Consider the following 12,068-nt stretch of genomic DNA (forward strand, 5'->3'; position numbering starts at 1 on the left):
TGCGCAGGCAGTGCTCGCGGCGGCGGCGACGGCGGCGGGAGGTTCGGTTGTCGCCCGTTGGCCGCGCGGCGCCGCGCTCGGCGGCCGCCATTGCAGGTCAGGCCGCGGGCAGGGAGCGCGGGAGGCCGCGGGGAGCGAGGGCCGAGCCGGGAATGGGGGCGAGGGTGCGAGGGAGCGGGAAGCTAGGGAGCTGGGGCCGGGCGGGGCACGCGGCTCGAGAAGAAGAATGGCGAGCCGAGGGGCGGGGAGTGGGGGAGCGGCGGGGGGGGGGGGGGGGCCGGGAAGGGGGGGGGGGGGGGGGGGGGCCGTACAGAGGGGGGGGGCGACCCCGAGGGGCCCCCTGGTAGGAGGGCCGGGAATTGTGGAGAAGGGAGCAATGTGGAGTCGGAAGGCGGAGGGAAGGAAGGGAGCGAGCAGGGCGGAGCGGGAGAAGGGCGGAAAGAGTGGCCGAGCGCGGGCGGAGGACGGAGAAGGGGGCGGCGCGGGCCGGAACCTCGAGGTATGTGCGGAAAGGGGTTCTTCCCTGGGTGGGGAGGGAACCCAGCACGGGATGCTTGCGAGAGTGGGGTAGAACTGGAACCCAGGAAGTAGCGGGAACATCAGAAAGGGGACTTAGCGGGGGACTGTGAGGTTCCTTCGAGGGGACATTTTAAGTCGTGGGGGAGATGCTGCTGGGAGCGGTAATTGGGAGGGTGGTTGGAAGGAAGAGACAGTCTGGAGAGTGATCCAGCTTCATTTGTGGGCGGAGTGAGAGACGAGAGAAGAGTGGGGTGGAGTCGGGTCCTGGAGGAGAGAAGTACTTAAGAATTGAGGGGGGGAAATAGGGAACGATTTGGAAAATGAGGGTGGTAGAGGAGTAACGTTTGAAGACTGATCTTTGGGAGGAGGATGAACGGTTTGGAAAGAGTATTCCGGGGGTGGGGAGTGGAGGAAGGCAGTTTAAAGAGTAGTTTCCTTGGGAGATAGGAGAAAGGGTTAAACAGCTTGGTAAGCGGTCCTAGAGATAGTCGGGGGTAATTTGTTTGGGGGGGGGGGAGAGGGGAAGCGGATGGAGAAGTCCCAGAAAGTGGGCGGGGCTAGAAATAGGAAGTGTTTGTAGCTGAAATTGAAGGGAGGGGAGGGGGTCGGGGAGAGGGTGGAGAAGATGGGGGCTGGTGGGAGGGGAATCCAGTACAGAGGGAGACCTCAAGTAGAGCTATAAAGGAAGGGGCTTTGGGGAAGATAGGGTGCCACAGCAGTAGGAGGAGGAAGGGTAGAAGGGGCCGCAGAGTAGCAGAAGATGCAGAAAACTGGAGTAACTCTGATCGACTGAAGTCATCTTTTCTACCCATTGTCTACAAATACCAGTAATTGATTCCCTCCATCATGGGAATCTTAAAATGTGATGGGAAAGTACCACATGTATGCATAGTGTCCACACACGTTTTTGAACCCACTCTTCACTAATGAAAAGTTTGGAAGCATTCAGTTCCACCTACTCTTCCATGGCCCCTTTTTGAAGGAGAGCAAGCTTCTCATTTAGAAACTGGATTTTAGCTCTTAATGACATAACATAAGCCTGTCAAAGAGACAAGATCTTCCCTTTGAAACTTGGACTCTCCCCATCAGTCACAAAATCACAACACTGCTAATAAAAATAATGTATTGAGTTGTATATAAAAGTTCCTGAATTGTTCATTTGATGGAAAGACACACAGAGAAATAGTTATCATGCTTAGAGGTAAAAAACGTTCCAGAACTTAATCCCAGAAGCAGTTTGGTGAACCCTGACTGCCATATTTGAATTGTTCTCCCATTGTGTAAGCTTGATTTTATTCTGATAACATGCTGCTTTTATAGGATGTTTTAATCCACTATAAACATTAAAATAATAAGTACACAGAGTAGTATAAAGTCATTCTATTGAACATGTACTAAGAAAATGCCATGTTCCTCCAGGTAATCAATAGCTTGACCCTAAAGGTTTACCATGTTAGGCACTGTGCTGAGGACTTTACATTCAAAACTTCATTTAATGTTCACAACCACCCTTTGAGGTGGGCTTTCTTTATGCTCAATTTATTGGTGGAGAAACTGCAACCTGAGATTAAATTACCCCTTGTCATACGCAGGCTAGATAAATGGCAGAATCAGAATCCAGGTCTGATTCAGTTCTCACTGAATCCCTAAACACAAAGAGTAGTTTCTGGGACCGAATAAGAACTCAGTAAGTGCTAATTGTTGGCCCAGCAATTTGCAAACATTTTGTGTCATATATTTAATTTTTAAAAATAAAAATGAATGTTTTTAAATTAAGAATTGTAAAGTTAAAGCCTTTATTCCGTTTAAAAAGCAACAAGAAAAGATGAAAGGGCCAATGTTATTACAGCTAAACATTGTTTAGCTGTAATAAAATTTAATTATGTGTAGTTAGGTTAAATCATTGAGTCAAAGCCCCTGTTTCAGTGAAAGCTGCATAATCTGTTTAATACGATACATACCACGCTTTCTTCTGCTACATTTTATTTTGGGGGCAGTTAACCATCATGAGGATCATTGCTCATGATGTTCTCTGTAAGACCTTAGTAATATTAACAATTTAACAACTCAGAAACCAATGGATAAGAAATTTTGTAGGAGATTAGATGAATCAGTGACAAAGAATGTGCTCTGTTCTTTTGACTTACTTTGCCTTACACAGGCAGGAAACGGAGGTTTAGGCTATAGTTTTAAATCCTGGAGGTAACCTTGAGTACATCTCTAGGGATTTCAGAAACCTAAGTCTCGTCAGTTGGATATGATGAAAAGCAGGCTCATTTGTTTTGAGCTGCCTACCCAACAGATGTCATAGTTACTTCGGTGGCGAGATATAACATCTTCTTCATAGGTGGTTTATTTGCCATCTTGTGGGAGATGTTATGAGAAAGACTAATGTTTGTAAAGCAAGTTCCTGTACTGATGTCCTGCATGAGAAGGTGCTGTGTGAGAGGACTGCAGGACAGGCCAGATTGTGGAGGAGTTAGAATTCACATTCCCTGTCTACCACTTACTAGCTGTTCCACCAGTTACTTAACCTTTAGCTTCTCTAAGCGTGTTTCCTCACTGTAAAATGGGAGTGATAGTACCTGTATCATAGGATTGTTTTCAGGATGAAAAGAGAGAATCCAGATAAATGTTCAAAAAGGTTTAGCTATGTGAGAAATGAAGCTTTTTGTATTACAAAAATAATGCTCTGCCTGAATTTTTCTTCCTAATTAAGAAATTGTGGTGGCACTTTGATTTTTCAGGTTTTTAATGACTTTCAAAATGACAGTTAAATAAGATGTATCCCAGATTTGGTCTGATTTCAGACAGACCTTTTGAGCTTTGATTAGGGTTCCCATTGTGAGTCTTGGTTGATTCTGAGAATGTGGGTTTCTTTGCTCATCTGTGGTTTGTTCAGGGGTCTTGAAGTCATCTGGACCACTGTCTTGAGAAACAACAGTGTCTTGACTTTACTCAGGATCTCCAAAGTAACTCCAGGTCTCAAGACTGGGGATGATCTGGGGCAACCTCAGATTTTTCTAGAAATTTCTTAGATAATATTTCTAGAAATCTTGAAGCCCCCCACAAAGGCTTTTTTTTTTTCTTTAAGGGAAAAAATAGTTAAAACATACAAAGTGCTTTTTAAAAAGTTTCGTTTACATAGCTAAAGTCATTTGACTAAGTTAGGAATATAGAACTTATGTGTTTAGTTTGTTTAGCTATGTAAAGGCCCCCAAAAATTGAGTAGTAAAACATTTCCCCCTTTTATAAGGGAGGGGTAGGGAGTCAAAATAATTCATTGCAGGGGAAAGGTGTTTGGCTGGTTTTTTCCACACCTTCCTATCTCTCCAAGTCTCCAAGTATGTACTGTAGTTGTGGCCTGTGAGACTCCGCTCTGAAATATATTGAATTTAAACATCTTTTTGAAAAGTGGCATCAGTTCTTCCTGGCTGTACAGGAACTTGGAATTATTATTCTTCAACAAAGACCAGTTAGTTGGTCCTAGCTAAATCTGGGATTAAACTCAAGGCTGTTGAGAGTGAGGTGCTGGGCAGTCTCTTCCAGTGACTCCTTTTAGTGTCATGATTTGATATGGTACATTCATCAAACCGTGCCTTCAGATGTTGCTCTTGATAAAGCTGCAGTTTCTACACAAGCAATACCTTAGAACAAGCACTTAGAAATTGCTGTGCTTATTTTTAAATGTTGGAATGAGTTGAGACTGAAGACTTAGAAATCTTTTTGTTATACGGAAAATTTTCATTATAATGTTACTTGTTATTACTAATAGGATTTGACTTGTATTATACTTCTTCACCTCCTTGTTTTCCTACTAATTTTTTCTGCCTACTTTCAAGGGAATGAGGACAGATTGGGCTGCATGTTCTCATTATCTTTTTTTTTTTTAAGAGGATGTTGGGGGTAGGAGTTTGTTTATTTTTGCTGTGTTGGGTCTTCGTTTCTGTGCAAGGGCTTTCTCTAGTTGTGGCAAGCGGGGACCACTCTTCATTGCGGTGCGCGGGCCTCTCACTATGGCGGCCTCTCGTTGCGGAGCACAAGCTCCAGACGCGCAGGCTCAGTAGTTGTGGCTCACAGGCCCAGTTGCTCTGCAGCATGTGGGATCCTCCCAGACCAGGGCTTGAACCCGTGCCCCCCGCATTAGCAGGCAGGCTCCCAACCACTGCGCCACCAGGGAAGCCCCTCATTATCTTTTTTAGTCATCTCCACACTAAGTGAAATACATATTCCCTGTCACCTCCATCAGGTGTGTTATCAGTGACTTACTCAGGTATACATACCTACTCTTGAGAATAGTTGCCTAGAGCAAGGAGCAAGAAGAAGAATCTGATTCAGCCAATGGGATATTTTAAGGTGCTAAAGTAGAATTTTAAAATTCACAAAAGGGATGCCTTCCCCTACATCACTTACTAACTTGGTAACTACACTCTCATGTACATAAATATAGCCGTATCAGTCCACAGGTTCCTGTGAGCTAGACTCTTGTAAGCTGGGTGTGAACTTCATTTGTATTCACATCTCCGGCATCTCATTAGGTCTAGCACAAGTTTTTAGGCCACAGAATTCTTATTTTTACAAGAATTGTTAGATGTCTGCCAGTATCAATAGGTGTACTCAGGCAGGGCCTCCTACATAAGTGGATAGAGAGCTGTGTGTGCTCATTGAAGCACAGCGACAAGTATGGAGGTACAGCTACTCTGACCCAGCTACTAGGCATCTGTTTTCCTTTATTCACTTAGGCCACCGTTTTTTCTGTTTTTTTTGTTTTTGTTTTTATTTTTTGGCCGCGCCACGCAGCTGGCGGTATCTTAGTTCCCTGACCAGGGATTGAACCCAGGCCCACGGCAGTGAAAGTGCTGAGTCCCAACCACTGGACCACCAGGGAATTCCCTTTAGGCCACTGTTTTGAATTCCTGTTCTGATAGGAGACTGTCGAGGAAATGGGGAATGCACTGAAAATATTTCTACATCCCCTTTGCCTAAACAGTCTGCACATTCCTATCTCAAACATGTGGTCAGAGGTCTTAAAGATTAATCTCCTTCCCTGCCATGATTTTCCTAAAATTTGTATCTGTGTGAACACCCTGTTGCTTCTGTGAAACCACCTGTATTTTACACTTATCAAGGAAAATATACTATTTCATCAGTCATCAAAAGCTTATTTACAAGAACTCTTCTCAATCTATATGCATTTATTAACCTTTAGAAACTTCACAACTTCAATTTCAATTATTGAGCCTTTTTTGATTCATGGCTAAAATGTACCTACCATTCTCTGAATTTTACTCACAATTATAGTGTGGAAATGTTGATTTATTTATCCCATTCTTTAAAAAATTAGCTATATGTTAGTCTTTAAAGCATCTCCACATTTTTTTTTTTTAATTTATTTATTGGCTGCGTCAGGTCTTCGTTGCTGCGCGGGCTTTCTGTAGTTGCAGTGAGTGGGGGCTACTCTTCATTGCGGTGCGTGGGCTGCTTTGTTGCGGAGCACGGGCTCTAGGTGCGCAGGCTTCAGTAGTTGTGGCATGTGGGCTTCAGTAGTTGTGGCTCGCGGGCTCTAGAGCGCAGGCTCAGTAGTTGTGGCGCCTGGGCTTAGTTTCTCTGTGGCATGTGGGATCTTCCCAGACGAGAGCTCGACCCCGTGTCCCCTGCGTTGGCAGGCGGATTCTTAACCACTGCGCCATCAAGGAAGCCCTCCACATATGTTTTATTTGGTCTTCATGATAGTTAAATGAGTCAGACAATCCAGGTTTTAGCCCCACGGTCATTAAGTGACTGGTGTATGATGACACTGAAAGAGTTCCACACTTACAGGCTGGAACCTGAATTTAGGCCTTCTAATATTAAATTATTAGTCTCTCCTTCAAGAAACCTTGGAAGAATATTAAAAGTGCTTTTGATTGTTCTGTTGATGGTGGAGGTGGGGCCTTCTTATCTGTCAGAAGACCTTTGCCGTCCTGAGCCAGTGTATTACCTGTTGTCAAGCGGTACCACACCTGGTACTGCTACAGCAGGTCTGGCTTATTCAAACATGACTTCTTGATTCAGCTCTTGCTGAATGCATGTACTCAGTGCCTGCCTGATGCCTTCATGCCTTTTTATTCTCGGTTTTCTCCTTTGAGAGGGTGTTGATTATGAGTGTAAAGTTGGATGACCTAGGTTCTTGTGTTGGCTCTACCACCTGCTAGCCGTGTGTGTGCCACATAAAGCAAATGTATCCCTCAGTAACTTTATCTGCAAAATACGGATAAGTCCCTATCTCAGAGTGGTTGAATGAGATACCACCCATGATATATATGCACAGCATCTGATTCATAGTAAAAATTGAATAAATATTAGCTGCTCTTTATATTTGAATTTGAAGACCACTGATTGACCAACCTCATATTTCCAAAATGTGTTTGGTGCTCAAGAGTAAGAGGTTCCGCTGTCTTACAGGGCTGCTGTGAATATACTTTTCACTGGAGATCCAAAACAAAGATTAACATGTCAGTAAGGAAACCTGTTTAACTTTAAGCAGGTGTTTGCTAATTGTGAGCACAATTATAATTCCTATTAACTTGCTGTTCTACAGTTGGTAAACACTGATCTGATAACCTTCCACTAGGCTCCATCTATTCATTGGAAAGATTTGTACAGAAGCTATAGTTTAGATCCCCCATCCCTCAGTCTCCCCATTAATCTATCCTTCTCAGGAAGACAAAGTACAAGAAGCCAGTTGTTTCAGGCAAAAATGTCCCATTTTAACTCATTCTTGTAGAGTGCCACAAACTTGCCACCAGGTGGTGCCATTGTATAAAACGAAAGTAGATTTAGCGTCAGGGTATCCTTAGTGTCTAAATGATGAAAAATAGGCAAAGTGTTTGATGAGAATCATATCAGAAATCAGCTTACCGTTCACTAAAGTTGTCTGGAAGACCTTTTCCATTCTCTTGGCTTTTAGTTAAAAGAGATCATTTGAACCTTGAAATATAAGATAACCAAAGTGGCAGACATGAAGCTTATATCATCACCAAAGGAAAAAGTAAAACCTAAAAGAATTCCTTAGTTTTTTAGAACCATGCAGAATGGAAAATATAATATCCTTGAGAAAGGCAAGTTAGCATACTGGCCAAGAGTGTGGGCTCTGCGGTGTATGTGTTGGGTTCAGATCCTGGCTCGTAGACTAGTAGCTATGCGACCTTGTACACAGTTGTGATACCTATTAACTTTCCACCCTGTAGTTGACCCTTGGTGATCTGAAGCAATTTTATATGTACAATATCAGTTTTAAAATGTTACATGTTATAGAGTTATTAGGGGATTGAAATTAAATATGTCTAAAGCACTTACAAAAGTGCCAGCACATAGTAAGTGACAAATGTTAGCTATTGTTGTTATCCTAAAGAAATTTTTTTTCTCTACAGCTTATTTTCAGTTGCTTTTTAAAGACGGGAAGCTCATGGTGCAGATCATTATTTCCAGGTGAGTACCTTTTGAGACTTTTTTTAATTTAGCTTGAATGATTAGGGCTATATAGGTTTGAAATTTCCCTGGAAGAATTGGGGTCCTTAGGTGCATCTTGCACAAATCCTTGCATTTCTAGTTCAGTGTCTAGCACTGCCCAGTTTCCCAAGAATTCGTGCTCAGCAAAGAGATCTCTTGGGCCTTGAATGGTGGTGTAGGACACTATTACTCATCCTTCACCCCTCCAAAATATTGTAACCACCAGCCCTTTGCTTGCAGTGCTGGGGCTGGAGGCCTGGCAGAATGGGTGCTGATGGAGCTACAGGGGGAGATCGAGGCTCGCTACAGCACTGGATTAGCTGGAAACCTCCTGGGAGACCTACATTACACCACTGAGGTGAGGGGACTTTTCTTTCCCTGCCTAATGCTTCAGGAAAGCAAGCTACACCAAGGTGGTGCTCCCAGGACCCAGAGTGAGGACTGCCCTCAGGTTTGTTATTCAAGGTCTAGCTAAGCCATTGCTTGTTCTCCCCCCACCTCTGCAGTAGCAGGGAAATTTAGCTTTGGGGAATCTGGAAAGGTCACAGTTCTAAAAGTAGAAATTCTCTTACTTGGGGCTAGAAAGAGTAAAAAGGATATGAGGGTGGGTTGTCCTTTGTGGCTTCTCAACAGTGGTTGAGGGAGTGGAGGTGCCAGCATTGCCTCCCAAGAGCATCTCTAGAAGGCACCTGAATGTTACGACCTTGCCCTGAACCTCAGGCATCTCATTCTTGTTCTGCCAAAGGGAATCCCTGTGCTGATCGTGGGGCATCATATCCTGTATGGGAAAATCATCCATCTGGAGAAACCTTTTGCCGTCCTTGTTAAACACACTCCCGGGGAGCAGGACTGTGATGATCTTGACTGCAGGAGTGGCACCCAGTACGTGGTAACAGCACTCATCAAAAACAAGATCCTTTTCAAAACTCGCCCCAAGCCCATTATCACCAACGTCCCCAAGAAAGTATGAAAGAACCCCGGATTTTCCCTAGAGAGCGGCCAACTCCTTGGACTCGTGCTCCGCTGCCACCTCGAGGACGGATGGACAGTTCCCTGGGACCACAAGGGGGTCCTGCTTTAAACACAGGCCACCCTCTGGGTATGAACTCAGATCCCTTCCTTATGGCAACCGGCTCTCTTGGTGGAAATTTGGCCCCGTTTCCAAGGAACCCGTCTCCTTTTCCAACTTCATCAGGCTCATTGGCTTCAAATCCAGCACCTTTCCCTGCTGGTGCTCGTGACCCAGGCATGGCTTCTTTTCCAAGAGGGATGAATCCCACTGGCACAGGTGCAGTTTCTTTCCCAAGGCCGGGTGGTCTCTTGGGCCCAAGCCCAGGGTCAGCTCTAAATCCTAGAGCAGGGGCTCTTCCAGGCCCAGGGCCTCTGTCTAACCCAAGGTTAGGGGGTCTCCCAGGGCCAGGTCCTATGTCCAACCCAAGGCCAGGTGGTCTTCTGGGAACAGGTCCTGACCCCAGAAGTGGTGGCCCCATGGGCCCTGGATCTGGACCCAACCTGAGAGCAGGTGTCCTGTTGACTTCTGGGAATGGTCCTCCCAATCCTAGGCCCGTTGGCCTGGGCCCCGGACCAAGTCCCAATCTGAGATCAGGCTTTGTAGGTACAAACCCTGCCCCGAGGTCAGGTATGTTTCCAGGCCCTGGCCTTGGGCCGAACCCAAGGTCAAGTGGCCTGGGCCCAGGCCTTGGGCCTAACCCAAGGGCAGGTGGCCTGGCTCCAAGCCCTAATTTGGACACCAGAGCAGGTGGCCTCTTGGGCACAGGATCTGGTCTTAACTTAAGAATGGCTGGACCTCAAAGCCTAGATCTTGCACCCATTCTAAGAGCAGCAGGTCTTTTAGGAGCAAATTCAGCTGCTTTCTCACAGTCTTCTGGAAACATGGGCACAAGCCCATCTTCCATGGCTAGAATACCTGGCCCCATAGGCCCAAACTCGGGTCCTGGCTCTCGGGGAATTGGCCTTCCGGGGCCAAATCCATCTCCCATGTCGAGGGCTCCTGGCCCCATTGGCCCTAATTCAGCTCATTTTTCAAGGCCCACTGGCCCCATGGGAGTAAATGCTAATCCTTTTCCAAGGGGGACAGGTTCAGGGGGATTGAACCCAGCTGCTTTCTCTCAATCTTCTAACACATTGGCTTCAAACCCAGTTAACTTCCAGAGGTCTGCTGGCCTCCAGGGCTCAAGTCCGGCAATTTTCCCAAGAGCCTCTGGGCCACTAGGCTCCAACCCAGCTAACTTTCCAAGGGCCACTGGTTTACAGGGTCCAAGTCCAGCTACCTTCCCAAGGTCTACTGGCCCGTTAGGCCCTGGTCAGGTTACTTTCCCCAGGTCAGCTCCTGGGCCCCTAGGCTCTTCGCCAGCAGGCCCGGTGGGTATCAACCCAGCTCCTTTTGCAAGGCCAACTGGGACCCTGGGTCTAAACCCAGCTTCCTTTCCAAGGATGAATGGCCCTGTAAGCAAGACTTTGGTCCCATTTCCTAGAGTGGGGAGCCTCCCTGGCACAAACCCAGCTGCTTTCCCCAGACCAGGGGGTCCAATGGCTGCAATGTACCCAAATGGAATGTTACCCCCTTAAACACCATTTTCTCTCCAGGACCACCTTGGTTTCCAGGCACTGTGGTTCTGGGCAGGGGCTGTGTTTTAGGTGAAAGGGTAGATATGGAGCTACAGTCTGAAGTACATAGCTGGGGCTCAAATTCAAATGAGCCTTCTTCCCCCCCCTGCGTCTTTCTTGACTGAAGGTGAAATGTTATCTGTGGGACATGGACTTTGACAGGTGGGAATGATCCCGCCTTGCGAGAAGGAATCTCCAGCCTTCCAGAAGCCTGCTGTGCTTTTGTCCCACAGCTTTCTGCCCCTTGTTTCTTACTAGTTTCTTGAATTGTTCTTGTGGACTTTTCCTCAGGGATACATTGGCCTGCAGGTTCCAATTCATATGCGGTCCCCTGCTCACCACCGGAGAATCAGCTCACTGCTGTCTAGAAATGTTGCGTTGGTGAGTGGACCATGCTTCAGCAGCGCTGACCTGGTCACGCTCTACTGCCATACCTTCCCCTGGGGGCTGGAACACAGAACAGGGAAGTGCAGCCACTTCAGAGAGCCACCAGATTTCTGCTGGCCTGACCGGGCCTGCAACTCCCTTCTCCTGGGACTTACTTAGAGAAGGCCAGGATCAAGGCTCCACTGCTCATCCCGCTCCCTCTCCACTGGTACTCCCAATCAGAGAACCTCAAAATTAAACGGACGTGGATGGGGTTATGGGAATTGGGGTGGGGGTGGGGGGAGTGAAGGGGAGAAATCACTGTGCTTCGTTCAGCCTGATGTGAAAGGATGGTTGGTGTTTTCCTGCATTGTACCTTTTCTTACTGTTTCTTTAATAAATGGGACGAGAGGGCTATTGATTTCACTCCCTTTTTATTACCTGTTCCACAGGGAAGGAAGTTTACCCACTGCTTTTCATTGTTTCAGCTTGGCCACAGTCCTACATTACCTTCCAGATAATGACATTTTCAAGGAGTAAGCAAGCTTTGGTTTTTAGCCTTAGCTGGTTAACTAGGGCTCACTCACTGGCTCGTAATTTCACCAAAGACCCAGTCCACTCTCTACAATAAAAAATTAAGCCACCATAGGTGTGCAGTTATCAAGGTAGACCTACTGTATTCCCCAGGGCCAGAGGCAGCTGTGACAACTTACCTGCTTCTGAGTTCCACTGGAATTTCCTTGGCAAAACTAGTTCTTCCTCGAGTACCAATCTTGAAACTGGAATAAAGAGCTAGCTTTTGTTAAGTACAAAGAGGGAGGGAGGAGCTCAGAGGTACCAGCATTATGTGAGAATCTTTATTTTGACAAATAAGTGCAGTATAAAAAATTTGACCTGAAAGTAAAAAAAAAAAAAAAGTAAAAATAAATATGTTTACAAATTATTGTAGAAATAATACAAAAGAGGATTAAAATTCTCATTGAGGAAAACCCAAAATGTGTCCAATTGTATAAAGGCTCTTCCCTTACAAGAAACGGGAATAAAGCTGAAGACCCAGTTTGGTT

At 46.0% G+C, this 12,068-nt stretch overlaps 3 protein-coding genes across 3 annotated transcripts in view; 2 read left to right on the forward strand and 1 right to left on the reverse strand.

Annotated features, from left to right (window-relative positions):
• LOC114904342 (chromosome transmission fidelity protein 8 homolog) lies at positions 1-11,423 on the forward strand. Its single transcript, XM_029238144.1, has 4 exons — positions 1-96; positions 7,932-7,989; positions 8,251-8,368; positions 8,756-11,423. The coding sequence occupies exons 2-4, from the start codon at positions 7,967-7,969 to the stop codon at positions 8,978-8,980; spliced, it is 366 nt and encodes a 121-aa protein (XP_029093977.1). The 5' UTR covers positions 1-96; positions 7,932-7,966; the 3' UTR covers positions 8,981-11,423.
• Positions 8,920-10,645, forward strand: LOC114904336 (chromosome transmission fidelity protein 8 homolog). The gene has a single exon (XM_029238135.1). The coding sequence runs from the start codon at positions 8,977-8,979 to the stop codon at positions 10,597-10,599; it is 1,623 nt and encodes a 540-aa protein (XP_029093968.1). The 5' UTR covers positions 8,920-8,976; the 3' UTR covers positions 10,600-10,645.
• Positions 10,746-12,068, reverse strand: part of HAS3 (hyaluronan synthase 3) — a 25,981-nt gene continuing 24,658 nt past the window's right edge. Inside the window, exon 4 of the mRNA XM_029238123.1 lies at positions 10,746-11,085. Coding sequence (XP_029093956.1) covers positions 10,993-11,085 — 93 coding nt within the window. The 3' untranslated portion in view covers positions 10,746-10,992. The remainder of the gene's footprint in view (positions 11,086-12,068) is intronic.

Source organism: Monodon monoceros, unplaced genomic scaffold (assembly GCF_005190385.1).
Source record: "Monodon monoceros isolate NGI ecotype Baffin Bay Population unplaced genomic scaffold, NGI_Narwhal_1 Super_Scaffold_10, whole genome shotgun sequence".
NCBI lineage: Eukaryota > Metazoa > Chordata > Mammalia > Artiodactyla > Monodontidae > Monodon > Monodon monoceros.